This window comes from Myxine glutinosa, chromosome 5 (genome assembly GCF_964187855.1).
Source record: "Myxine glutinosa chromosome 5, kmMyxGlut1.1, whole genome shotgun sequence".
Classification (NCBI taxonomy): Eukaryota; Metazoa; Chordata; class Myxini; order Myxiniformes; family Myxinidae; genus Myxine; species Myxine glutinosa.
In genome coordinates this window covers 100,703,097-100,730,597 of record NC_136265.1, presented here as the reverse complement: position 1 = coordinate 100,730,597, position 27,501 = coordinate 100,703,097, and the positions used below count along the sequence as shown (strand labels likewise).

Below are 27,501 nucleotides of genomic sequence, written 5' to 3'. Positions count from 1 at the left end.
CGCCTGACCTTAATTGTGCGTCGACTGGGGAAGACCCGGGGTAAATCAGCTGCTGATGGCACGGATGCATATAGACCCCCCCACGGGGAGTGACAGCTGTTGTTCGGCACTCTTTGTTTGATAATATCTTGATTGAGGTTCTCTTTCTCCTTTGTATGCTGCTATAATTGTATGCTGCCAAAATTGATTGCTAATTAGTACTATGGGTACACTGTGGAAATGGCAGTACCCTGTTAATCAGAGTTCTATATCCTTTTCCGTCTTATATACATTGCATTCAGAAAGAATTCAGACTCCTTCACTTTTTTCACATTTTGTTATGTTGCAGCCTTATGCTGAAGTCGTTTAAATTCATTTTTTTCCCTCATCAATCTACACTCAATACCCTATAATGACAAAGAGAAAACAGGATTTTAGAAAGTTTTGCAAATTTATTAAAAAGAACAAACTGAAATATCACATTTACAATAAGTATTCAGACCCTTTGCTATGACACTTGAAATTTAGCTCAGGTGCCTCCCATTTCTCTTGATCATCTTTGAGATGTTTCTACACCTTGATTGGAGTCCACCTGTGGTAAATTCAATTGATTGGACATGATTTGGAAAGGCACACACCTGTCTATATAAGGTCTCACAGCTGACAATGCATATCAGAGCAAAAACCAAGCCATGAGGTCGAAGGAACTGCCTGCAGAGCTCAGAGACAGGATTGTGTCGAGGCACAGATCTGGGGAAGCCTACAAAAAATTTCTGCTGCATTGAAGGTTCCCAAGAGCAGAGTGGCCTCCATAATTCTTAAATGGAAGAAGTTTGGAACAACCAGGACTCTTCCTAGAGCTGGCCGCCCGGCCAAACTGAGCAATCGAGGCAGAAGGGCCTTGGTAAGAGAGGTGACCAAGAACGTGATGGTCACTCTGGCTGAGCTCCAGAGATCCTATGTGGAGTTGGGAGAAACTTCCAGAAGGACAAACATCATTGCAAAACTCCACCGATCTGGGCTTTATGGCAGAGTGGCCAGATGGAAGCCTCTCCTAAGTGAAAGACACATGAAAGCCCGCTTGGAGTTTGCAAAAAAGCACCTAAAGGACTCTCAGACTGTGAGAAACATGATTATGTGGGTTTTCATGTGTCTTATGTCTTATATCTCCTTATGCTCTTACGTTAGCTTTCAGTGGAATATTTAGTAAAAGCAAAAGAAAACCAAAGAAGTTATAGACTGCTGAGGGAACAGAACAGAACATAATCTACCCCCCCCCCCCCCCAAATTACCCCTTTTGTTTTCAAAGGAACAATCCATGCAAATCTGCTCCTCAAATCAATAACGGTTAAAGCATATTTGTATCCCTTATCATTATTTAGTTCAAATAAATCAGTGGACCAGATGTAATCAACACCTTTGGAATAAACCTTCCTTCTTTTAAACTTTGTGATTTTAGGTTAATGCAATTCATCAGGCAAAAGCTCCTCAGTCTTGATGACATCATTCGAGCTTAATAGTTTTTTGAGGGCTCTGTCCACGGTGAAACACCTGGATAACCAAGACCAAGTTTCAATTTAGCACTTATCAATATTCTCACAATAAACCTATCAACTTTCTCTCTCAAAGTTGGATTTTATATCAAAGATAAATTATACAACATTTCTCTGTCGGCTTTGTGTTTTTCATTCAACAAAGTGCTCTTCCCATAAGCAATATCATGCTTCATACACACTTCATCAACCTTATTTAGAGGTTGAGACCAAGGTTTAGGATTGTCAGTCTCATCTAATCTTTTATCCAAGTTTGTCCCTGGGCCACAGAAAGCCACAGAATTGTAATTCCCCTGGAATTCCAGTTGTTGTAAATTTACTCCCTGACAAAAACTTTGGGATACCCCCAAATATGGGATACCCCCAAACAAAAACCCCCAATTTTATTCTTAGAAATGAATTGGCACTTTTTTAGAGCCACATACTAAACATACCCCTTTTTCCTAAACTCGATTATTTTTATTTTTAACATGACATATTTTTAGATTTAGTTTTTATTTATCTTAACACAAATCCATAAGGGAGATTATCAATTCCATTTTCTAAAATAAACCTCTTATCAAAAGCCCCAATAGCTTTCTTGCTCACCTCTTCTGAATATAATTGATGTTTATAACTTCTAATCACATTCATTGTTCTAAACTCTTCTTTCTTTAAAGTCAAACAATTATAATAATTTCCAAAGTTTATGGTTTCTTTAATAACATTTTTCTTTATCCCTTTTAACTTTTTATCACTTCTTTCAATATTATTATCAATATACAGTCACGTGAAAAAGTAAGTATACCCCATGTAAAGTTTTGACTTTTTCAACATATTTCAACATACAGCCATTTGATCTTCATTTCAACAATATTGATAGATAAAGGTGATATAAAATAACAAATATCATGAAACATTTACATTTTGTAGTCCATTGTATAATTTAAATAAACATAAATGCAAATTTCGCATGTGGAAAAAGTAAGTACACCCTTGGCTCTAATAGGTGGTATTGCCCCCTTTGGCAGAAACAACCTCAAGTAGGCGTTTCTTATAACTATCTACCAGTCTCTGACATTGACTGGGAGAAATTTTTTCCCACTCCTCCATGCAGAATTCTTTCAGCTGTGCGATGTTTGAGGGGTTTCTTGCATGCACAGCTCGTTTCAAATCCACCCACAACATCTCGATGGGATTTAGATCCGTGCTTTGACTTGGCCATTCCAGAACCCTCCATTTCTTTTCAGCCATTCCTTGGTGGATTTACTGGTATGTTTAGGGTCATTGTCATGTTGCAAGGTCCACCTACGGTTGAGCTTAAACTTTCCGACAGATGGCCTCACATTATCCTCAAGCACCCTCTGGTACAATGAATAATTCATAGTGGATTCTATGATGATGAGCTGCCCAGGGCCTGATGCAGCAAAGCTGCCCCAAACCATAATATTTCCACCACCATGCTTTACAGTTGGCATCAGGTTCTTGTGGTCAAATGCTGTCTTTGGTTTTCGCCAAACATGTCTTCTGGTACTGTGGCCAAATAGCTCTACCTTTGACTCATCTGTCCAGAGTACATTGTTCCAGAAGTGCTGGTCTTTGCCTAGGTTGCCTAGGCAAAGGTTGCCTTTGCCTCACCTTTGCCTAGGACTTCCGCTTCCGGTCCGGTCTGGAGAGGACGCTGGCGTTACTTGTTCGCCGCTTCTCCGACTGGGCCATTGTACATAGTTTGTTTTTCTGGTGGTCGTGGCGGATTTTTGACCGTTGGGTCTGCCCTCTGCTCGGTCCCGGCTCTGCTCCTGGCTTCGCCTGCCCGGCTCCTCCACTATTTCCTCAGGCCCGCTCCCGTTGTTTGTGGCCGTTGTTTGCGGCGGTGGCTGTTTGCCGCTGTGGTCTTGATTAGCGGCTGCAGTCGTTTGCCGCTGCGTTTGCCGCTGCGTTTGCCGCTTTACCTCCTCGACCTTGGCCTCGTACTCGTCCCTTCGCTCCTGCCTGGCATGGCTCTGAGGTACTCCGCCGCAAGGCTTCTTCTGCTCAATACCCGCTCCACCCCATCATGCATCTCTGCCATCAAATCAAATGGACTCCTCCGACGACCCAGGTACATTCACCGTGGCTCCGGTCGTAAGTTTGTTTATTTGCAATCAGGTCACTCCATCCCCGTCCTCTGGTCGGCTCTGCGCACTCTCACTCTTCGTCCCAGCGCACCTGGTCACAGCAACCCACACGATCGCACCTCCTGCCTACGAACCCTGGCTAAATCACCTGAATTCATCCCTGCTGTTCAAAACAACATCAAGCTCACCCTGTTCAACACCCGGTCCCTCAACAACAAATGCCTCATCCTGAACGAATACATCCTGGATAACAAACTGGACTTTCTCTGTCTCACCGAAACCTGGCAACAACCTCTGGACTACGACACACTTAACCTCACCACACCCAATGGATATTCCTACGTCAATAAACCACGCTCGGAGGGCCGAGGTGGTGGAATTGCCGTTATCCACCGTCAAGACATCAAGACCAACCTCATCTCCATCTCATCTGCTCCATCATTTGAACACCTGGCTTTAAAACTCTCTGGTCACACGCAGTCAGTCATGGCTGTCGTCTACCGCCCTCCCAAACCACACCCATCATTCCTGTCTGACTTCTCCTACTTTCTGACCCAGCTATGTTCCCTCTCCCCCTCAATCCTCCTCCTTGGTGATTTCAATATCCACATGGACTCCACTGACTCCACAATAACCACTGACTTCACTGATTTACTCACCTGCTTTAACCTCACTCAACATGTCGACTTTCCTACCCATATCCGTGGTCACATTTTGGACCTTGTCTGCTCCACTGGATTAAGTTTGCACCATCTCTATGGCTCCGACCTCACCCTCTCTGACCACTTAGCCATCACTCTGACCATCAACATCCCCGCCCCAACACCAAGGCATTATCGCAAAATCAACTTCCGTAAGCTAAACGCTCTTTCACCTACCTCATTCTCATCCACCCTCTCTGAAAAAATGTCCACTTCTCCCTTCATTGACCTCCACACCCCTTCCGACCTCACTGACTACTACAACCACACTCTCTCCTCCTGCCTTGACCAGCTTGCACCTGTAAAAACCAAAACAGTTTCTTTCACCCATTCTGCTCCCTGGTTTACCCCTGAACTCCACCTGATAAAAACTCGTGCTCGCCAACTTGAAAGACTCCGCAATAAAACGGGTCTCACAGTTCACTCCCAAGCCTACAAGGACCACATACAACACTACAAAGATGCCCTCTCCCGCGCCCGCTCTGCCTACTACTCTCAAATTATCCACTCTGGCTCCGGAAACCCAAAAGCACTCTTCTCGACAATAAACAAACTCCTCCGCCCCCTGAACACCACCACCCAGTCATTCACAGTAGACAACTGCATCTTCTTCCTCTCTTTCTTCCAACGCAAAATTGACAACATCCACAACAGCTTGACCACCGCCGCACCCGCTCCCCCTCCAACCACCTGCCCCCCCTTGTCCTGCCATCCCCTGTCTCGGTTCTCCCCAATCTCCCCTACTGACCTCTCTGAACTCCTCATAGGAATGAAAACTGCCACCTGCACTCTTGACCCCATCCCCTCCAGCTTTGTCAAAGCCTCCCTCCCTGCTCTCTCTCCACTTATCATCGCAACAATAAACTCCTCCCTGTCTACAGGCATCGTCCCACCTTCCCTCAAAATTGCTGCTGTTACCCCCATTCTAAAAAAACCTGGTCTAAACCCTGACACCCTAAACAACTTCAGACCCATCTCCAACCTACCCTTTCTGTCAAAAGTTTTGGAACGCGCTGTAGCCACTCAACTCAAACATCATCTCTCTGCCAATAACCTGTATGAAACATTCCAATCCGGATTCCGCTCCAACCACAGTACTGAAACTGCTCTCCTCAAAATCACCAACGACCTTCTCCTCTCCTCTGACGCTGGCAACCTCAACATTCTCGTCCTCCTCGACCTCAGCGCTGCCTTTGACACCATCGATCACACTATCCTCCTCACCCGACTCGAATCCACCTTTAACGTTACCGGCACTGCCCTCTCTTGGATTAAATCATACCTCTCTGACAGATGCCAGTTCATCTCCATCAATAACTGCAAATCCCCCACTGCTCCCCTCCCCCAAGGTGTCCCCCAAGGTTCAGTTCTTGGCCCCCTCCTCTTCATCCTTTACCTGTCCCCGCTCGGTCACTTAATCCGCCGTCATGGTCTCCAATTCCACTGCTTCGCCGATGACATCCAGCTTTTCATCTCCACCAAGTCCGTCTCCACCGACACCCACTCTATCCTGACAAACTGCATCACTGAAATAAAATCCTGGCTTCAAATCAACTTCCTCAAGCTTAACTGTGATAAATCTGAAATAATCATCATTGGCCCAAAAACGCTCACAAAATCCACCCATAACTTTGCCCTCAACATCGACGGTATCCCAGTATCCACCTCCCCTCACATCCGGAATCTTGGCGTCATCTTTGACCAAACCCTTTCCTTCGACAAATACACTAAACAGATCACAAAGTCAGCCTTCTTTCACCTGAAAAACATTGCCCGTCTCCGCTCATCCCTCTCCTCCACGGCTGCAGAAACCCTCATCCACGCCTTCATCACCTCCCGTCTGGACTACTGCAATAGCCTCCTCTATGGTTCACCCTCAAAAATCACCAATAAACTCCAATACATTCAGAACTCCGCTGCCCGTCTACTCACCCATTCCCGGACCCGTGACCACATCACCCCCGTCCTTTACAAGCTTCACTGGCTCCCCATCCCCCAGAGAATCCAGTACAAAATCCTCCTCTTGACATACAAAGCCCTCCATAACCTGGCCCCATCCTACCTGGCTGACCTCCTCTCCAGACACACTCCCACCCGCAACCTCCGCTCTGCTGGTACCAACCTCCTGACCCCCTCCATCCGGACCAAATTCAGATCCTGGGGGGACAGGGCCTTCTCCATCGCTGCTCCCACCCTCTGGAACTCACTACCTCACACCATCAGAGACTCCTCCTCACTCACCACATTCAAAACATCACTAAAGACCCACCTGTTCAACACTGCATTCAACATTCAACCCACAGCATTTAACCCCTGACTATCTCTTCTCCTTCTCCCTCCTTTTGCTTTAAATATTTCCCTATTGATTCTTGTCTTTTTGCAATTGTTGTTTTCATGTATTGTTATGCATTATGTTTGCCACTCTGTCAAAGCGCCTTTGGGCTTCTGGAAAAGCGCTATACAAAATAAATGAATTATTATTATTATTATTATTAGGTGTTCATTGGCAAATTTTAGTCTTGCCCTGATGTTCTTTCTGGACAGCAAAGGTTTCCTCCTGGCACACCTCCCATGTAGATCAAATTTGTGCAGCTTCTTTCTAATGGTAGACTCGTGCACTTTGACATCAACAGTGGCAAGAGCTACCTGTAGGTCCCGTGATGACATTCTGGGGTTCTTAGAGACTTCTTTCAGCATCTTGCGGTCTGCTCTCGGGCTGAACTTGCTGGGGCGGCCTGGCCTGAACAAGTTGGCAGTTGTTTGGAATCTTCTCCACTTGTGGATGATCTTCCGGACAGTCGAATGATTGATTTCAAATTGTTTGGAGATATTTTTAAATCCCTTCCCAGACTCGTAGGCATCTATAACCTTCTTTCCGAAGGCCTCAGAGAGCTCTTTTGATCTAGGCATGGTGACGCCGCACACGTCAACAACAAAGAGCAAACCAAACTAAATGTCTGAGGTTTAAATAAGACAGGTTCCTCCGAGATCCTCTCCAACGATGTTCTAATCATTTGCACCTGAGCTGGTGCACCTGATTCTAATTTTAGGTATTTGAAGTGGTGATAAATGTAGGGGTGTACTTACTTTTTCCACATGCGAAATTTGCATTTATGTTTATTTAAATTATACAATGGACTACAAAATGTAAATGTTTCATGATATTTGTTATGTTATATCACCTTTATGTATCAATATTGTTGAAATGAAGATGAAATAGCTGTATGTTGAAATATGTTTTAAAAAGTCAAAACTTTACATGGGGTGTACTTACTTTTTCACGTGACTGTACTTATCGGCATAAGCTTTAGATCTCAATCCTATAAATTCACTCATTACCTTACCCCCCAATTCATCCTTAAACTTTCCAATAACCTTTTTATTCGTTGAAGAAAACAACTTATCACCCGGCTTGTAATTACTTGAATCATATACAATGCATTCAGAAAGCATTCAGACCCTTTCACTTTTTTCACATTTTGTTATGTTGCAGCCTTCTCCTGAAATCGTTTTAATTCATTTTTTCCCTCATCAATATACACTCAATCTTAATAGTACCCGACTGCAAAGCCGCAATGAGCCGGTGAAGACATCACTATTTTACCCATCACTATGGCATCAGTCGGTTAGGTAGTTGGTAGTAGGTCGGTGTAGTATGTACCGTACCTAGTTCACAATGACACCATATGCATTCTGGATGAGATTAAAATGTATAAGATTTACTTCTTCATTAATTCGGTGAATTCCGTCTCAACTTCGGATATTTCCGGCCGTGAAAAACTATCCCCTACAGCCGCGAGATTTCTAAAAAATAATTCTTCTCAATTTTAGAATTTTGACGCCGTTTTCAGCCTCCGAGACCCGGTAATAAGCTTTTTTGAAATATTTTTTCAAATGCTCGAATCTCATTGGTTCCGGTGTTTGGTGACAATTTTCGTTGAAAATAACCAGGGCCCATGCGGGCCCGGGGAACGAGGTTGGTCTTAAAGTATTTTAAGTACAAATTAGAGGTTCATAAGATTGTGAATCAAACAAAGACGGGTGAAACAAACTCCGATTGAACTTTTTCTCAATTTGTTATACATACTTCCGCATCCGCAAGATGGCGGCCTCTATGGAGCGATTTGGTGCGTCAAAGCTTCGAAATTCTCAAAGGATCCAGCAAAAATCTGGCTTTTCAACATAATACGTACGCGTTCATTCACAACACCGGCTTCGCCGGCTATTATAATCGAGCAAACGTATATGGTTAGCTATGTATGTATGTATATGCGACAAAAACGTCTTCTTCTTCTTCAAATAAAATACGCATCCTCTTAATTAACCCTCTTAATTGTGTTAAGACTGCTGAGACCCCTCAGACCTTTGATGACCCTTTAATTCCCCCAAGACCTTTCAGACCACCAAGACCCCTGAAGACCCAAAATACCCTGAAGACCCCCAAAATACCCTGAAGACCCCCAAAGACCCAAAATACCCTGAAGACCCAAAATACCCTTCAAGGCCCTGAGGCTCAAAAAGACCCTGAATACCCAAAGGCCCTGAATACCCAAAGACCCTGAATACCCAAAGACCCTGAATACGAAAGACCCAAAACACCCCGAATACTCAAAACACCCCGAAGACCCAAAACACCCCGAAGACCCAAAACACCCCGAAGACCCAAAACACCCCGAAGACCCAAAACACCCCGAAGACCCAAAACACCCCGAAGACCCAAAACACCCCGAAGACCCAAAACACCCCGAACACCCAAAACACCCCGAACACCCAAAACACCCAAAACACCCAAAACACCCCGAACACCCAAAGCACCCCGAAGACCCAAAGCACCCCGAAGACCCAAAACACCCCGAAGACCCAAAACACCCCGAAGACCCAAAACACCCCGAAGACCCAAAACACCCCGAAGACCCAAAACACCCCGAAGACTCAAAACACCCCGAAGACTCAAAACACCCTGAAGACCCAAAACACCCCGAAGACCCAAAACACCCCGAAGACCCAAAACACCCCGAAGACCCAAAACACCCCGAAGACCCAAAACACCCCGAAGACCCAAAACACCCCGAAGACCCAAAACACCCCGAAGACCCAAAACACCCCGAAGACCCAAAACACCCCGAAGACCCAAAACACCCCGAAGACCCAAAACACCCCGAAGACCCAAAACACCCCGAAGACCCAAAACACCCCGAAGACCCAAATCACCACGAAGACCCAAAACACCCCGAAGACCCAAAACACCCCGAAGACCCAAAACACCCCGAAGACCCAAAACACCCAGAAGACCCAAAACACCCAGAAGACCCAAAACACCCCGAAGACCCAAACCACCCCGAAGACCCAAACCACCCCGAAGACCCAAAACACCCCGAAGACCCAAAACACCCCGAAGACCCAAAACACCCCGAAGACCCAAAACACCCCGAAGACCCAAAACACTCCATAGACCCAAAACACCCCCCCGACGACTCAAAACACCCCGAAGACCCAAAACACCCCGAAGACCCAAAACACCCCGAAGACCCAAAACACCCCGAAGACCCAAAACACCCCGAAGACCCAAAACACCCCGAAGACCCAAAACACCCCGAAGACCCAAAACACCCCGAAGACCCAAAACACCCCGAACACCCAAAACACCCCGAAGACCCAAAACACCCCGAAGACCCAAAACACCCCGAAGACCCAAAACACCCCGAAGACCCAAAACACCCCGAAGACCCAAAACACCCCGAAGACCCAAAACACCCCGAAGACCCAAAACACCCCGAAGACCCAAAACACCCCGAAGACCCAAAACACCCCGAACACCCAAAACACCCAAAACACCCCGAAGACCCAAAACACCCCGAAGACCCAAAACACCCCGAAGACCCAAAACACCCCGAAGACCCAAAACACCCCGAAGACCCAAAACACCCCGAAGACCCAAAACACCCCGAAGACCCAAAACATCCCGAAGACCCAAAACACCCCGAAGACCCAAAACACCCCGAAGACCCAAAACACCCCGAAGACCCAAAACACCCCGAAGACCCAAAACACCCCGAAGACCCAAAACACCCCGAAGACCCAAAACACCCCGAAGACCCAAAACACCCCGAAGACCCAAAACACCCCGAAGACCCAAAACACCCCGAAGACCCAAAACACCCCGAAGACCCAAAACACCCCGAAACCCAAAACACCCCGAAACCAAAACACCCCGAAGACCCAAAACACCCCGAAGACCCAAAACACCCCGAAGAACCAAAGCACCCCAAAGACCCAAAGCACCCCGAAGACCCAAAACACCCCGAAGACCAAAAACACCCCGAACACCCAAAACACCCCAAAGACCCAAAACACCCAGAAGACCCAAACACACACCAAAGACCTAAAATACCCTGAAGACCCAAAAAGACCCACAGACCCTTAAAGACCAAGAATAACCAAAAGAACCTTAAGACCCAAAAGCCCCTGAAGACCCAAAAGACCCTTTTGACCCAAAAGCCTCTGAAGACACCAAAGACCCAAAACACCTCAAAGACCCAAAATACCCTTAAAGGCCCAGAGGATCCTAAAGACCCTGAATACCCAAATGGCCCTGAAGACCCAAAACAACATGAAACCAAATAGACACCGAAATGGTCAAAGATGCCTACCCTTCTGAAACAACGTGTGGTGAGGTGCGCGGAGCACGCTGATTTACGCTAGTACCCCATAATGACAAAGAGAAAAAAAGGATTTTAGAAAGTTTTGCAAATTTATTAAAAAGAAAAAACTGAAATATCACATTGGCATAAGTATTCATACCTTTTGCTTTGACACTTGAAATTTAGCTCAGGTGCCTCCCATTTCTCTTGATCATCTTTGAGATGTTTCTACACCTTGATTGGAGTCCACCTGTGGTAAATTCAATTGATTGGACATGACTTGGAAAGGCACACACCTGTCTATATAAGGTCTCACAGCTGACAATGCATATCAGAGCAAAAACCAAGCCAGGAGGTCGAAGGAATGGCCTGCAGAGCTCAGATACAGGATTGTGTCGAGGCACAGATCTGGGGAAGCCCACAAAAAATTTCTGCTGCATTGAAGGTTCCCAAGAGCACAGTGGCCTCCATAATTGTTAAATGGAAGAAGTTGGAACAACCACGACTCTTCCTAGAGCTGGCTGCCCGGCCAAACTGAGCAATCGGGGGAGAAGGACCTTGGTATGAGAGGTGACCAATAACCCGATGGTCACTCTGGCTGAGCTCCAGAGATCATGTGTGGAGATGGGAGAAACTTCCAGAAGGACAACCATCACTGCAACACCCCACTGATATGGGCTTTATGGCAGAGTGACCAGATGGAAGCCAAACAGTTCAATCTTGGTTTCATCAGACAACAGAATCTTGTTTCTCACAGTCTGAGAGTCTTTTAGGTGCTTTTTTTGCAAACTCCAAGCGGGCTTTCATGTGTCTTTCACTGAGGAGAGGCTGAGGGGGTGTTCTCATATTCGGGAGTTATTTCAAAACCCTCTTTTACCATACCCATTTTTACTCACATATAAAACTTTAAAGAATTCATCTCATTCAACGTATCTTTTGCAAATATTTAAATAGCAGGTTTAACCTTCTCAATCGCCTCAGCTATTTATTTTAGTCCAGGAGTTCCAAACTCAAAAACCTTATCTTAATATGCCCCTTAAATGCTCCATCAGAGTTTTAATCGAGTATCCAAGTAGCTTCTTATGTTTTTGTGATTGAAGATGTCTAGGAAAGCTCTTCTTCAAGACAACCTGAGAACAAACATCACAATGTTTTGTTTCTCGTTCAAGTGGCGACATCACCTGAAAAGCCTGAATGTGTGTTTGTTGGTTTGGAGGTGTTTTTTGTAATATTTATATTCACGTTTACAAACATCGCAATGTGTTGTATTCATTTCTATTTCAATAATAAAATTATTCTTTATACTAAAATCAATTTTTTGGGATTCTGGCTCAGATTTTTATTTTTCAATTTTATAATTGAAAATTATATAATTTCCACAATTTTTTTAAATTTAATTTTCAATTTTTTTTGTGCTGAAATTAGTATTTTTTTCTCCATCTCAGTGATTGTTATCCGTTTAATTAACTTGTTTTTCTCCCATTTCTCCTTAACCTTCTCCTATTTGTCCCTCACCCTTTTCTCCCATTCCTCCTCCTCTTCTTGAGCTCCTTCCTCATCCCATGCCTCTGCCTCCTCCATTAACACACATTCCAGATGAAAAAGCTTGAATGTGGGTTTGTTGGTTTGGAGGTGTTTATTGTAATATTTATATTCACGTTTACAAACGTCGCAATATGTTGTATTCATTTCTATTTTCATAATATAAATGATTCTTTATACTAAAATATATATTTTTGATTTTGGCTCAGATTTTAATTTTAAGCAATGTTTTGTGAGAATTTTTTTTTAATATATAAAATGAATGATTTTTTAACTGTTTGGGAAAATAAGATAAAATTTAACAACCATTAACATCTCCCAAATTCATTAAGATGCAGAATAGTTGGTTCAAGTGGATGCTGGAAAACCTGTTTGCTTTTAAAGATGCTCCTTAGTCCCAACTTTTTAGATGATGAAAATTTAATAATTTTCACAAAGTCAAGTTTTCAACCAGAGTAGTATCAACTACTATCACAAGGTTTTAATGCGAGCCTTAAAAAAGAAGATATAATCGGTTTATTTAAACTTCAACATAAACTAAATGATTACAACATTGAAGGTATAATACAACTATTTTGTGATACTCCACAAAAATGGAAAAAGAAATCAAAACCCCAAACTTGTATTCTTAGTGATAATATGGATGATATAGCTTCACTCCAAGATTTAGATAAATCAAAAAAGAACGTTATCTTTGATGATTGTGTTAATGAGAGAAACCAATCGGTTATGAATGAATGAATGAATGAATGATCGTTTTAAGGCCATTTTCCCCGCTAGAGCGGGGGTTAGCCTTGCGGGCCCCATGAAAATCATGGTTCCCTGTTTGAGGCAATGTTTTTATGGCCGGATGCCCTTCCTGACACCAACCCTTGGTCGCCTCTTACGATGCGCAGGGATACGGTGTACCTATTCTAAATCGGGGTACACACCGTGATCATTCATCCCAGCAAGCTGGTACTCAATTTGCCTCGGAAGGATGACAGGCTGAGTCAACCCCCCTGGCGTTAATTCAGCGATCGACCGGGATTCGAACCCAGGATCCTAGGATCCCAAACCGGCACCCTGACCGCTAAGCCAACACCAGGCTGGACAGCTACTATACAAGGGGGCGGCATTCTTCTTGTAATTGTATTTATCTCAGTCAATCATTCTTTCAACTACCTTGTCAATTTATGTTTTCAATTTATGTTGCCATAAATCCACCATAATTAATATGCCTAAAGTAGGTTCAAATGCATCATTCAAAGATTTCAACAAAATGATGAAACATCCATTAGTGATATATGTTTATGTTTTTGTTGCTTGATGCTGTTTATGTTGAATCAAAGACTTAACTCAAAGAAACCGCTAAATGTACCATACCTTAAAAGAAGATGTCAACACGTTAAACTGGAACACACTACCTACACTTGGAATTTAGGTGTTCTGGAATAAAAGTCCCGATACCTATGGCTCATTTTTAAGAAACCAGATGGAGATGAAGGTACTGATAAGAATAATGCGCTGAGCGATAATGCTTCGGGTTTCTCTGGATTCAACTTCGGGTTTCTCTGGATGGTACATTTAACCCGCGAGATAGATTGGAAATTGATTGGGAAAAAATAGATTATGCGGAAGCCAACGAGTCTTACCAAAAGGTGTATGAAAGCAATGGTAATCAAGAGACCATGTTGGATATGGTTGCATTTCAAAAACTTTATACACTCCACGCAATTGACCTGAGTTCTCAAAAGGAAACTATAAAGTCTAATAGAGTGGACACTTCTCTATACATTGAAAGAGGGGAGAGTGAAGAAGTTGATGCATATTGTTTGCTTTTGAAAGAAATGGAATTGCAGATTAATACAGATAATGGTGTTATGACTAATATCACATAGAAATTTTTTCTCAATAAATAAATGAGTAAAGTATGAACTGATATTAATCAAATCATGTTAATCAAATCAATCGTGATAAATTAACATCTTGTATTCAAAATCAAAAGCCTTGTATGATTAACGTTAAAACAATTCAGAGAAAATGAGATATAAGAATTGATGTTTTGCTTACAAGAGAGCATGTGAAAACCTTGAATGATGTTGGTTCACTTTCATTTAAAATATCAAAACCTATGTTAAAGAAATATTCATTAATAGAGACAAGAGGAGGATTTCTTCCATTTCTGATTCCTTTATTTGCCGGTTTAAGTGCGGCGGGGGCTTTGACGGGTGGTATTTCAACAGCGGTAAAAACTGCTAACAAAAGGAAGGCACAACTAAAAGCTCAAAAAGAATTGGAAAGACATAATAAGGAGTTGGAAAAACAAATCAGTGGAAGTGGTGTAATTGTAGATTTTGCTGAAAAGCTTGAAAGCCTACCTGATAAAGCGAGATTGTTAGTTGGAGATAGGCTTTCCTCTATCGCACAGGTAGGTGTAAAACTAACTGAAAGGGGGGTAATGGATTATATCTTTCTCATAAATAAATGGATAAATGGTTCAAACAATTTGGAAAGAATACAACATCAAATATAGAACTTGCAAAGTATTGTAAAAAACTGAAAATTGATCATGTAATTATTTGTATGAGAGATGAATTAACAAAGCTGTCTAACAATACAAATAATATTATTATGAATTTAGAAGATAATAATGGGAATGGGTCTCATTGGGTTTGTATTCATAATAGTTGGGAAAATTTTTATTTTGATAGTTATGGCCTTCCACCACCTGTTGAAGTAATATAATTCTTACAGAATGGTGTTTATCAAACACTTGAAGTCCAAGACATTAATTTCAAATGTTGTGGTCAATTACGTTTTACGTATTATTTCAACTCAACAATAATGTACATTTTTATGATATTATTTTAAATCTCATTTAAAAAATGACATGTTGGAAAAATATGGTTCTATCTTTGGATTATCCCGAGAGTTGGATATTGATTTATCAAATTATTATACAAAGGCACAGGCTGAGCGACAAAAATATAATATAACAAAAAATATTAATATGAAGAATAGTTATAAATTAATCAATTATCCAAGCCCAACAGATAACAATGACTTAGTTAGATTCAGTGATTTAACAAAATATTCTGCAGCACGTTTTGTTAAACAAGTCAAATTTACAGCCACAACACCTGGTTTTACAGACCATACACCTTTCCTCATTAAATTTAACTGTCTGCTTCGAATTGAATTTTATAAAGAGGGACATATAGTTAATATGGGAATAGATAAATGGGGGTATGATATGTTTGATTTAGGGTATAATTGGTCTTTTTCAAAAAACTTCGAAGACCTATATGATTTTAATCAGTCGAGTACAACAACAACAACATACATTTTAAGGCCATTTTCCCTGCTAGAGCGGGGGTTAGTCGAGTAAAGAATACTATTATCCGCTTGGTGAGGATAAGGAGAAATGTGGAAGCACAATTTGCAAACAACAAATACACGATTTCAAGAATTAAAAAAAAATGATAGCAAAACGAAAGTTCACAGTCACGTGAAAAAGTAAGTACACCCCATGTAAAGTTTTGACTTTTTCAACATATTTCGACATACAGCTATTTTATCTTCATTTCAACAATATTGATAGATAAAGGTGATATAATATAACAAATATCATGAAACATTTACATTTTGTAGTTCATTGCATAATTTCAATAAACATAAATGCAAATTTCCCATGTGGAAAAAGTAAGTACACCCTTGGCTCTAATAGGTGGAATTGCCCCCCTTTGGCAGAAACAACCTCAAGTAGGCATTTCTTATAACTGTCTACCAGTCTCTGACATGGACTGGGAGAATTTTTTGCCCACTCCTCCATGCAGAATTCTTTCAGCTGTGCGATGTTTGAGGGGTTCCTTGCATGCACAGATCGTTTCAAATCCCCCACAACATCTCGATGGGATTTAGATCCGGGCTTTGACTTGGCCATTCCAGAACCCTCCATTTCTTTATTTTCAGCCATTCCTTGGTGGATTTACTGGTATGTTTAGGGTCATTGTCATGTTGCAAGGTCCACCTTCGGTTGAGCTTCAACTTTCCGACAGATGGCCTCACATTATCCTCAAGCACCCTCTGGTACAATGAAAAATTCATAGTGGATTCTATGATGGTGAGCTGCCCAGGCCCTGATGCAGCAACGCTGCCCCAAACCATAATATTTGCACCACCATGCTTTACAGTTGGTATCAGGTTCTTGTGGTCAAATGCTGTCTTTGGTTTTTGCCAAACATGTCTTCTGGTACTGTGGCCAAATAGCTCTACCTTTGACTCATCTGTCCAGAGCACATTGTTCCAGAAGTGCTGGTCTTTGCCTCGGTGTTCATTGGCAAACTATAGTCTTGCCCTGATGTTCTTTCTGGACAGCAAAGGTTTCCTCCTGGCACACCTCCCATGTAGATCAAATTTGTGCAGCCTCTTTGTAATGGTAGACTCGTGCACTTTGACATCAACCGTGGCAAGAGCTACCTGTAGGTCCTGTGATGACATTCTGGGGTTCTTAGAGACTTCTTTCAGCATCTTGCGGTCTGCTCTCGGGCTGAACTTGCTGGGACGGCCTGGCCTGAACAAGTTAGCAATTGTTTGGAATCTTCTCCACTTGTAGATGATCTTCCGGACAGTCGAATGATTGATTTCAAATTGTTTGGAGGTCTTTTTAAATCCCTTCCCAGACTCGTAGGCATCTATAACCTTCTTTCTGAAGGCCTCAGAGAGCTCTTTTGATCTCGGCATGGTGACGCCGCACACTTCAACAACAAAGAGCAAACCAAAGTAAATGTCTGAGGTTTAAATAAGAGTTTCCTCCAAGATCCTCTCGAACGATGTTCTAATCATTTGCACCTGAGCTGGTGCACCTGATTCTAATTTTAGGTATTTGAAGTAGTGATAAATGTAGGGGTGTACTTACTTTTTCCACATGCGAAATTTGCATTTATGTTTATTTAAATTATACAATGGACTACAAAATGTAAATGTTTCATGATATTTGTTATATTATATCACCTTTATCTGTCAATATTGTTGAAATGAAGATCAAATAGCTGTATGTTGAAATATGTTGAAAAAGTCAAAACTTTACATGGGGTGTATTTACTTTTTCACATGACTTTATGTTACGAACGAATGGAAATGTTATTTGTAATTGTGTTCCCATCCCATTCACGGTTTCTCTGGTCTGTGTTTAAGATAAGTTGTTTAACACTGACTGTAGTAAGTTGAATCAATGAGCAACTTGCTAATTATTCTGTTGATGGTGCTTACTTGCTTACTTACTTCTTGGATTTTGGACTTTGCAGGTGTTCGGAAATACCAGTGAATAGCCTCGATTAGCTTGCCGTGTGCCGTGCGTCATTGGTTGCGCCTTACTTTGGAGTTACTGATTAATTAAAAAGTAAGTTGGAAATGTTTGTGGACATGCAGGGAGGGTTCAGAGTTATATTAAAGTCAAAAGTGGATGGTGATTTTAAAATATGATTGAATTACTCAGAAAATTAGGTGGAGGTGATATAACTCCTTTGGTCGCAATTCAAAACTAACAATTCGCAGTTTTCTATGTAATATTATAATGGGATTTGAGGTGGCATAGAGTTGAGTAGATAATAAATCCCGTCATCGTAGCGAAAAGTTATGTATTCTTCGTTAAAATTTCTCAGTTTTCAGAGGGGTACTGATTATATTTAATCATGTTCCTTTTTTAATTTTTGTCATATAATTATTTGCCCGAACTCAATTAAGATCAGTTTGTCACTTTTTTTTTTTAAGCAGTACGTCGAGCAAAAAAAGGAAGTGGTCGGAGGATTACGTGCGGTACGGGTTCACGTGTTTGACGGAACAGGACAGAAGTCAGCGTTCTCAATGCATGCTTTGCAATGTCAAGTTGAGCAACTCCAGCCTAGCACCAGCAAAACTATGGGAACACTTCAAAAAACTGCATGGCGAGGGGCAGTACAAAGACGCAACGCTGGATGAATTCAAATTGAAGAGGGCCTGATTCGACGCAAGTGCTACCTTGCCCACTCTCGGCTTCGTTCCAATTGACAAACCGATCCTCACTGCGTCGTATGAAGTTGCGTACCTGATCGCAAAGCAAAGCAGGGTAAACCGCACACCGTTGGCGATACACTCATCAAACCGGCCGTGTTGAAGATGGCCAACATCATGCTGGGAAAAGCTGCTGAAAACAAGTTGTCTCTCGTTCCACTCTCAAATGACACCATCAGATGCATAATCGACGACATCCTCGCCCAGGTAGTTGCAGATTTAGTCGCGAGCCCGACGAAATTCAGCCTTCAACTCGACGAGACCACCGACGTTTCGAATTTGAGCCAGCTCATCTTATTTGTGCGTTATGTCAAAGGAGACGAGATCAAGGAAGACTTTCTGTTCTGCAAGCCTCTGACAACAACGACGAAGGCAGCTGACGTGAAGAAGCTTGTGGACGACTTCTTCAGAAGCAACGGCCTCTCGTGGAACATGGTGTCTGCAGTTTGTTCGGACGGAGCTCCAGCCATGCTGGGATGCAACTCCGGTTTTGGAGCGCTGGTGAAGGCCGATGCACCACACCATCGTCACGCACTGCGTCCTGCACAGACACGCGCTGTTATCAAAAACCCTGCCTCCAATACTGGCCAATGTTATGAAAATCGTCGTTGAAACTGTGAATTACGTGCGAAGCCGTGCTCTGAATCATCGCATCTTCAAAGAGCTGTGCAATGAAATCGGCTCTGAATTCGAAGTCCTTCTCTACCACTCTAACGTTCGATGGTTATCACGAGGGAAGGTAGTGAGCCGTTTTTTTGCCTTGCGTGTAGAATTAGCCCTGTTTTTGTGAGAACACCAGCATTGCCATGCAACGCAATGCCAAGAGTCAGAGTTCATCCTTGCCTTGGCGTACTTGGCTGAGATCTTAGACGCACTCAATCATCTCAATTGCCAGATGCAGGGCGGTGGAGTGAATGTCATCGAATCTGAAGAAAAGCTGAGCGCTTTCCGAAAGAAGTTACCGTTGTGGAGGCGGCGAACAGAGAACGACAACTTCGCGAACTTTTCGCTACTGGACGAGTGCGTGAGCGGGATCGAAGATGAGTCTGAAGTTGGAGGCACTGCTGTACCGGGGAGCTGAAGCAAGCGATTGCCACGCACTTGGATGAGCTGGGAAAGTCATTCAACGGCTACTTCCCCGACCAAGAGCAATACCCAGCATGGATGTGGCAGCCGTTTACTTTCGACGTTGCAACGGCAGATGTCAACGACCAATACCTCGACGACTTCAGCAGAGCCAGACTCAACAACAACCCTTCGGCACAACAACGCTCTCAACGTTTTGGTGCCGCCAAATGGAAGAATATCCTCCACATCGCTAAAATTGCCCTTGAGATCCTCACGCTGTTCGTTACAACGTATCTCTGCAAGCATGCGTTTTCGAAACTGGTGGACATTAAAACAAAGAAAAGGAGCAGGCTTGCATGCGAAAATGATTTGTGGGTGGCCCTTGCCAAAACAAAACCACGCATTTCCCAGATCGCCTCCCGAAAAGAAGAACAGAAAACGCATTAAGATGCAATTCTTCTTAATTTTTTTGGTCAAATTTGAGGGGTTCCATGAGTGTTCGGGGGGTTGCATTAGGGTTCGGCGCCTTTAAAAAAGTTAAGAACCACTGCACTAGGGAAATGCATTAAATCAGCCTTTTTCCACTTTTATTTGCACATCATAACCCACAACATTTTTGGATCATTGGCATCATTGATCATTTTAGGATCAATAATATCTCCTCTGATGAAGCCGATTCTGAGGAGCTTTCACTCTCTTACCGCAGGCAGGTTGGCGGTCTCCTTCTACCACCAACTCCTCTCCTGCCTTGCACCCCCTGCTCTGTTTGTGCTCTGTCCCTCAAATATTCCTGCAGGATGCACAATATCTTTCAGCAACCCTCTTCTGGTGAAACTGCCAAAATCAAGACATTCTTCACCTTCACTCTTTCATTCCTCTTTTTTCTGTCCTCTGAAATAAACTCCCACATTCTCTTCAATCCCACTGCTCCCTACAGGTCTTCAGCTGTTGCTGTATCTTCCCCCATCCAAAACCTTGATCTTTTCTATCCCTGCTAATAAACCCCACATCTCCTTCAAATTCTGTTTTCTTTTCTGAAAGTCATTCTGGTGTCCATGTGTTTATCACGTGTACCCCCCCACCCCCTTCCCTCTCCATTCTACAAATCTCCCGATGACCCTGTTCTCTACTGGTGTTGGGTTTCCCTCTCTCTCCCTCTCTTGTTTCCCACTCCCTTTATTATATGTTCTATGTATTAGCTCTTACACGAGCCTCAACTGAGTATAGAAAAAAAAAATCTCCCCAATGTGAACTCTCATATATTTTCAAGTTAGAGGACTGGATAACAAACTTTTCGCAGTGTGCATTTCTCTGGGAATTCTCCATTGTGAATTCTAAAATGTTTTTTGAGGTTCCATGAGTGAATGAATGATTCTCCTTAAACTGTGCATTTGTATAAACGTTCTTCATCGTGTATTCTCATGTGCACTTTAAGGTTGGATGAATGACTACAAGATTTTCCACAAGTTGTGCATTTGTATGGGCGTTCACCATTGTGAATTCTCATGTGTGTTTTAAGGGTGGATGATCGATTAAAAGATTTTCCACAAATTGTGCATTTGTATGGGCGTTCACCATTGTGAATTGCCATGTGTGATTTAAGGGTGGATGATCGATTAAAACATTTTCCACAAATTGTGCATTTGTATCGGCGTTCACCGTTGTGAATTACCATGTGTGATTTAAGGTTGGATGATTGACTAAAAGATTTTCCACAACTTGTGCATTTGTATGGGCGTTCACCATTGTGAATTCTCATGTGTGTTTTAAGGGTGTATGGATGACTGAAGGATTTTCCACAAGTTGTGCATTGGTATGGGCGTTCACCATTGTGAATTATCATATGTGTTTTAAGGATGGATGACCGATTAAAAGATTTTCCACAATTCGTGCATTTGTATGGGCGTTCTCCATTGTGAATTCTCATGTGTGTTTTAAGGATGGATGACTGATTAAAAGATTTTCCACAAATTGTGCATTTGTATGGGCGTTCTCCACTGTGAATTCTCATGTGTGTTTTAAGGATGGATGACTGATTAAAAGATTTTTCACAAATTGAACATTTGTAAGGGCGTTCACCATTGTGAATTCTCAAATGCATTTTAAGGTTGCCTGACTGACTAAAAGATTTTCCACAATTTGTGCATTTGTATGAGCGTTCACCATTGTGTATATCCATGTGTGTTTTAAGGATAGATGATAGAATAAAAGATTTTCCACAAATTGTGCATGTGCATGGGCATTCACCATTGTGACTTTTCATGTGTGCCTTAAGGTTGGATGCATGACTGAAGGATTTACCACAACTTCTGCATTTATGTGGGCATTCAACATTGTGAATAGTCATGTGTCTGTTAAGGTAGGTTGACTGATTAAAATCTTTTTCACAAATTGAGCATTTGCAAGGGCGCTCACAATTGTGAACTCTCAAATGCTTTTTAAGTTTAGATGAATGAATGAAGGATTTTCCACAATTTGTGCATTTGTATGGGCGTTCACCATTGTGAAGTCTCATGTGTGTTTTAAGGGTGGATAACCAATTAAAAGATTTTCCACAAACTGTGCATTTGTGTGAAAGTTCACCTTTGTTTCCTTTGTGAGCCTTATGAAAGTTATTCTCTGCAAACATTTCCTCATTTGGTTTGTCTTCTTTGTAAAAAGTCCTCTTGTTGGATTCATTTGGCGAGTCCTGCGGACGTGTGTCTGCGTCGATCATAAAAGTAGGTGCAGCCTCCCTTGTAGATTCAGTGGATTTACCTGTCAACACAACATCACATGACCTGAAAAATATATCAGATTCTGTTCAATACTCGTAACATCATTCATCATTCTGACAAACGTACCCAAGTCTAACATGTATGTTTGTATTTGTTTCACTGGAGAAAAATAAAAACATATGCTTGATGGAAATATGTTTCCAGTGTGACTAAAAAGCTTGGATTTTTCCAATGATATATATTCATACTTGAGGATAAATTCATCTAATTATCATTCATAATTTATTTGCTTAATTTTTTATGTGCTAAATTAACAGCTTTTATTAATGCGCATGAAACAACACGCTTTTAAAGTAAACTACAATTGCCACTTTATAACTGCTGGCAGTGATGAATGGTTTCCACTGCCTTCCCGTTTTGATACAACCCCGCTTTGATACAACCCCACTTTCATCATAATTAAAGATACACTCCAGTCACATGGCTGGAGAAGATAAAATGTACAGTTTCTTCTTCTTCACACAATATACTGGATCCATACTTGATTCATGTGGATCACGAATCTTCTTCTTCTCTTTCCTGTATTGTATTACATCTCGAGAATCCCTCTTGATCGTGATCTCATCCCCACTTGCGTGTATAACCACAGAATTAGTCCCAGGTTAGAATCTTGCAAAAGAGCATTCTACACAAACATATTGTTAAGTTTATGGGGGTAGTTGAAAGAATACAGGAGGAGAGGTAGAACTGTGGACACGTCGGAGAAACTCCATGTACAGTAAGGAGGGAAACTGTAGCTTTAGGTTGTTTAAGTGTTCACCACATGGGGGTGGTGCTGCACCAGCTTTGGACTCTGCCGATCTTTGAAGTTTTGGTGCGCGCTTTTGAAGAGCGAGGAGCTCTTGGGTGAGTGGACATCATTGTGAGGGAGGTTTTGGCTGTGGTGCACTTCGGAGGCAGAGAGCGAGGCGAAAGAGGCTGCATTCACCACTTGCCTTCGACGCCCGGGCTTTTCGTCAGCCGTCGCCATCTTGTTCGCTCAGGCTCGGCATGTGCTGAACTTGACCATCGCCACCACTCGCTGAAGAGACCCCTTTGGAGACAGATAAGGCCGGCATGAAAAGGAAACACTTTATTTTATATTCCCCTGTGTGTCCGTCTTTGAGTCAGTGTGTGAGGATCCTCGAAGTAGAGTATTTAGTTTTTACTTCAACATTTATTTTCGTCCTGCATTTATTTTCATTAAATTATTTGATTGTTCGATTTATTGTGGTGTTTGCGTGTTTTCGGAATAAACCTGTGTGTTTCGTGAGATAAATACCTCGCATCTCTTATATCCCGCGAGCGCCATAAATAACCGCTACATATTTAGCTGCTGCCTCAGGAGTCGAGCAGTTCAGCTTTCTGTCATCAGGCGGTCTTAATCACCGGTGACACGACATCTTGGCGACCGTGACAGGATGGACATCTTGTGTCACAACCGTGACAATTGGCGACGGATAGTTGAAAGTTTTTTTTTACTCCCGAAGCGATCGGCCAAAAATGGCGGTTATGCGTGAGATGGAAGGTTGCGAGACGTTTAGCAGAACGGAACACACGGGTTTATTCCGAAACCACAAAACATGCAAACACGACCAATAAAATGCAACAATAATGAATTTAATGAAAATAAACAAGCATGAAAAATAATGGAAAAAATACTAAGGTAAAATTATACGGTGAGGTACCTCCAGACGGACACAAAGACGTAAACGGGGGAAGGTAAGAAAATAAAAAGAAATCTTCTTTCAGCACTTACCTGGTCCCAATAGGTCTTTTTAGGAGCTTGGCGGCTGTTGAAGCGAAATGTAGCCACTGGTGCGAGAAGCGCTCCAAAATGGCGACGGCCCACGCTTTTGGCTCCACAGGCAAGGGAGTCCCGAAGGCGATTTCCTCCACTGTCAGGGAGGGACAGCGTGGCCTCCAACTCCTCCTTAACGGCCGCAACAGTAGCACGTTTGTTTATTATGTTTGCTTGTTATCCCACTCCTGACACCACAGCCCCCCCCCCCCCCCCCCCCGGAACCGCAACTCCTGCAAGGTTTATTGCAGGCGTTACTGTTCCAGCCTCACCACTTAAAGACTCACACCTAATTAGCCTACGAAATAAATTAGGAGGGGCTGTGGGAAGCAAGCCGGCGCTAACTTAACTGTTCTCCTTAACATTCTACCTCCCTTAAACGCAACAACAAACGCAATGTTTACAAATGTTCTTTTGTTCCTCGCTCCTATCTCCTGGGGCGGGAAGAAAATGGTTCAAAAACCCACAACAAAACCTACCTCAACAATAAACCTTATTCCAAAACTCAACGTTTGTACAAGCCCTTCCTAACGACCCCGTTCCCCGGTGGATGCCACAATTCCCAATTGTGGAGCCATGCCAATTTGCCCAATCCAAAATTTCGGCAGGCCCTGTCCTTTCGGCACAGTCAAGTGATATTGATCGGGTGGACTTTCCCCTCACACATTCACACATAACACCAATAATCAATTCATTCATTCCAATCCCTGCAAGACAATGGCTTAAATTCTTATTACACATGTGTGATCTTCAATTAGGCAGCAGGGAGTTATTGTGCAACCAAGATGGTGGGGGTGCTTTAGGCTGTGGTGCCTGCAGTCCAAAAACAAGTCACTTGAATTAACGACTTCTTCACCCACCCCTTTCAAATACTTGGCACCTGACAGCCACACAGCTCCTTCGCTGTACGTCCTGCTGGAGAGGGTTTCCACACCATTCAGGGTCTCAGCCTCAGGCTCTCTCGGCCTCTCCAGGGTCGCCAAGGGCCTCCCTACACCCGTTGGTCGACCAACCAGACCCCCCCTCCCCCTCCGATGGGTCCCCATTTCCAGACACCACGAGCTGCCAGGGACGAATTACCTCAGGGGCGGCCGCAGTCACCGCTCCTCCAGAGCTTGATTCATTCCTGCGGACACACACACCTTCCCCACCCACAAAATCCTAAATATCATTCCCTCCCCCACTGCCATTCAATTCTCCAACACTGGTAATGCAGATCGTGGTTGTGTTCCTAACTGCCATGGCCTGCATACATTCTATAGTCCACACATTCACACTCCCAAACACAACTCAACTTTCCTTACGACAACAAAACACCAAACCCTTTATTCACAACATCCATTTTCGGTTACTCAAACCGATCCACTTACCAACCATTTGAGGTCACTCACGCCGGGCCCCATTCCAATTATCCATGTCCCAATTTAGGAGCAAAACTGTATACTTGGGAACATAAACATCGTCACCTTACCTCCAGCGCAGGTCGTCACAGGTTCATCAGGTCCAAGGGGGTCAGCCACCACACCAAGTTTCCCTATTTATCCCATGCCAATTTACCCCAATGATCTCTTTCCAAACCGTGAACCCATGAATCACAGCGGAACATCTATGGAAGATCATGCCCACACCATCATGTTCCACAGATGCTCCAATAGTTGTCCGGTGGGCTATATCCATTCCTGTCCATGCGGTTCGACTCACGTCCATAGACCAGCACAGCATGGTAGGTCACACATGCTGGCTGTCCCAGAGTCTCAGGGAGAGGTTGCTCCAATTTAAATTCCCACTTCAATTTAAATTTCGTTTTAAAAATCCTGGCCTCATGTGTCCAAATGCAGCTGCATGTTAAAACCACTTTGTCGGATTTTCTGCCCCTCCCTGCGCATTCTGGCAACCACACAGGTGTGATGGCTTTCCAGGTCCTCATTTACTTTGTCAATCCTGGTATTTGTTGCCCCAATTTTCCCCCCATTTGAACAGCCTGGGTTTTACCCTCCTCTATTTTCAATTCCATCTCCTCCTGTTTTAGTTCAAACTCAGATACCATTTCTTTTTCCATTTCCTCAAATCGGGTCTCCAATTTTCCTCGACTTCTCCCAGTCTCTTTAATTTAGCCCTCCATTATTTTCTCTATGCCATCAATTCGTTCCCCAGTTCCTGTTTAATTTCCTCTATTATTTCATTCATTTGTTCAGTTTAAGCATTAATTTTGCCCTCCATTCGATCAATTTTTTCCTCCAATCGATCAGTATCAAATCTGATGATGAATCAGAATGATGAATCAAATCCAATCGATCAGATCAGTATTCCGAAAGAGCGATCAGTATTCATTTGTTCTTTCATATCCCTCATTTCATCCCTTTGTTCATTCATCTTACCCTCCATTCCATAAATGTTGTTTTCCAATCGTTCACTATTGGCATCAATTTCATTAGTTCGGGCATTAATTTGTTCCATTAGTTATTTAAACATGGCCTGGAAAGTCATTGAACCTGTTCCCTGCGTCTCAGGTTCCACCATTGTGGGGTAGGGGTTCGGACACTAGGAACGGGGGAGGTTCCAACCCTAACCTCATCAATAACCTCTACCCCTGGCTCGCTCCCTTCATCCTCGCTGCTCCATTTCATGCACCTCAGCTTTTCCCCGCGCGCGTTTTTACTTACCACAAGGGAACTTTTTTTTAATTATTATTTTTTTAACTTTTCCGACACCCGATGAGAGAGAGACAATCGTTACAATTTAGATTCCAGAAGCTGAGCGCAATTTGCGCTCAGCACGTGTCACATCCGCGCCCCGGACACCGAGTGTCCACAGGGTTTTTATCCACAATCCTGACACCAAATATCATGTCACTGGCGATTTACACCACCTGATGATGGAAAGCTGAACTGCTTGACTCCTGAGGTGGCAGCCGAATATGTAAGTTATGTTTGGTGCGCACAGGATGGAAGAGATGTGCGTTATTTATCTCACGAAACACATGGATTTATTCCGAAACCACAAAACACGCAAACACCACAATTGATTGAACAATCAAATAATTTAATGAAAATAAATGCAAGACGAAAATAAATGTTGAAGTAAAACCTAAATTCTCGACTTCGAGGATCCTCACATACCGACTCAAAGACAGACACCCAGGGCAATATAAAATAAAATACATTGTTTCTTTTTCGTGCCCGCCTTATCTGTCTCCAAAGGAGTCTCTTCAGCGAGTGGTGGCGATAGTTAAGTTCAGCACTTCCCGCGCCTGAGCGAACAAGATGGCGACGGCCGACGAAAAGCCCAGGCGCCGAAGCCAAGTGGTGAAGACGCCCTCCTTCGCCTCGCT

At 43.0% G+C, this 27,501-nt stretch overlaps 2 protein-coding genes across 2 annotated transcripts in view; both read right to left on the bottom strand.

Moving 5' to 3' along the window:
- LOC137417727 (uncharacterized) overlaps nt 1-25,107 on the bottom strand; it is a 191,614-nt gene extending 166,507 nt beyond the window's left edge. The window contains 2 exon segments of the mRNA XM_078777393.1: nt 20,901-22,370; nt 25,044-25,107. Of these exon segments, the coding sequence (XP_078633519.1) occupies nt 20,901-22,370; nt 25,044-25,107 (1,534 nt within the window).
- Nucleotides 1-27,501, bottom strand: part of LOC137417722 (uncharacterized) — a 502,198-nt gene that overhangs the window by 305,714 nt on the left and 168,983 nt on the right. The gene's annotated exons all lie outside the window — the stretch shown is intronic.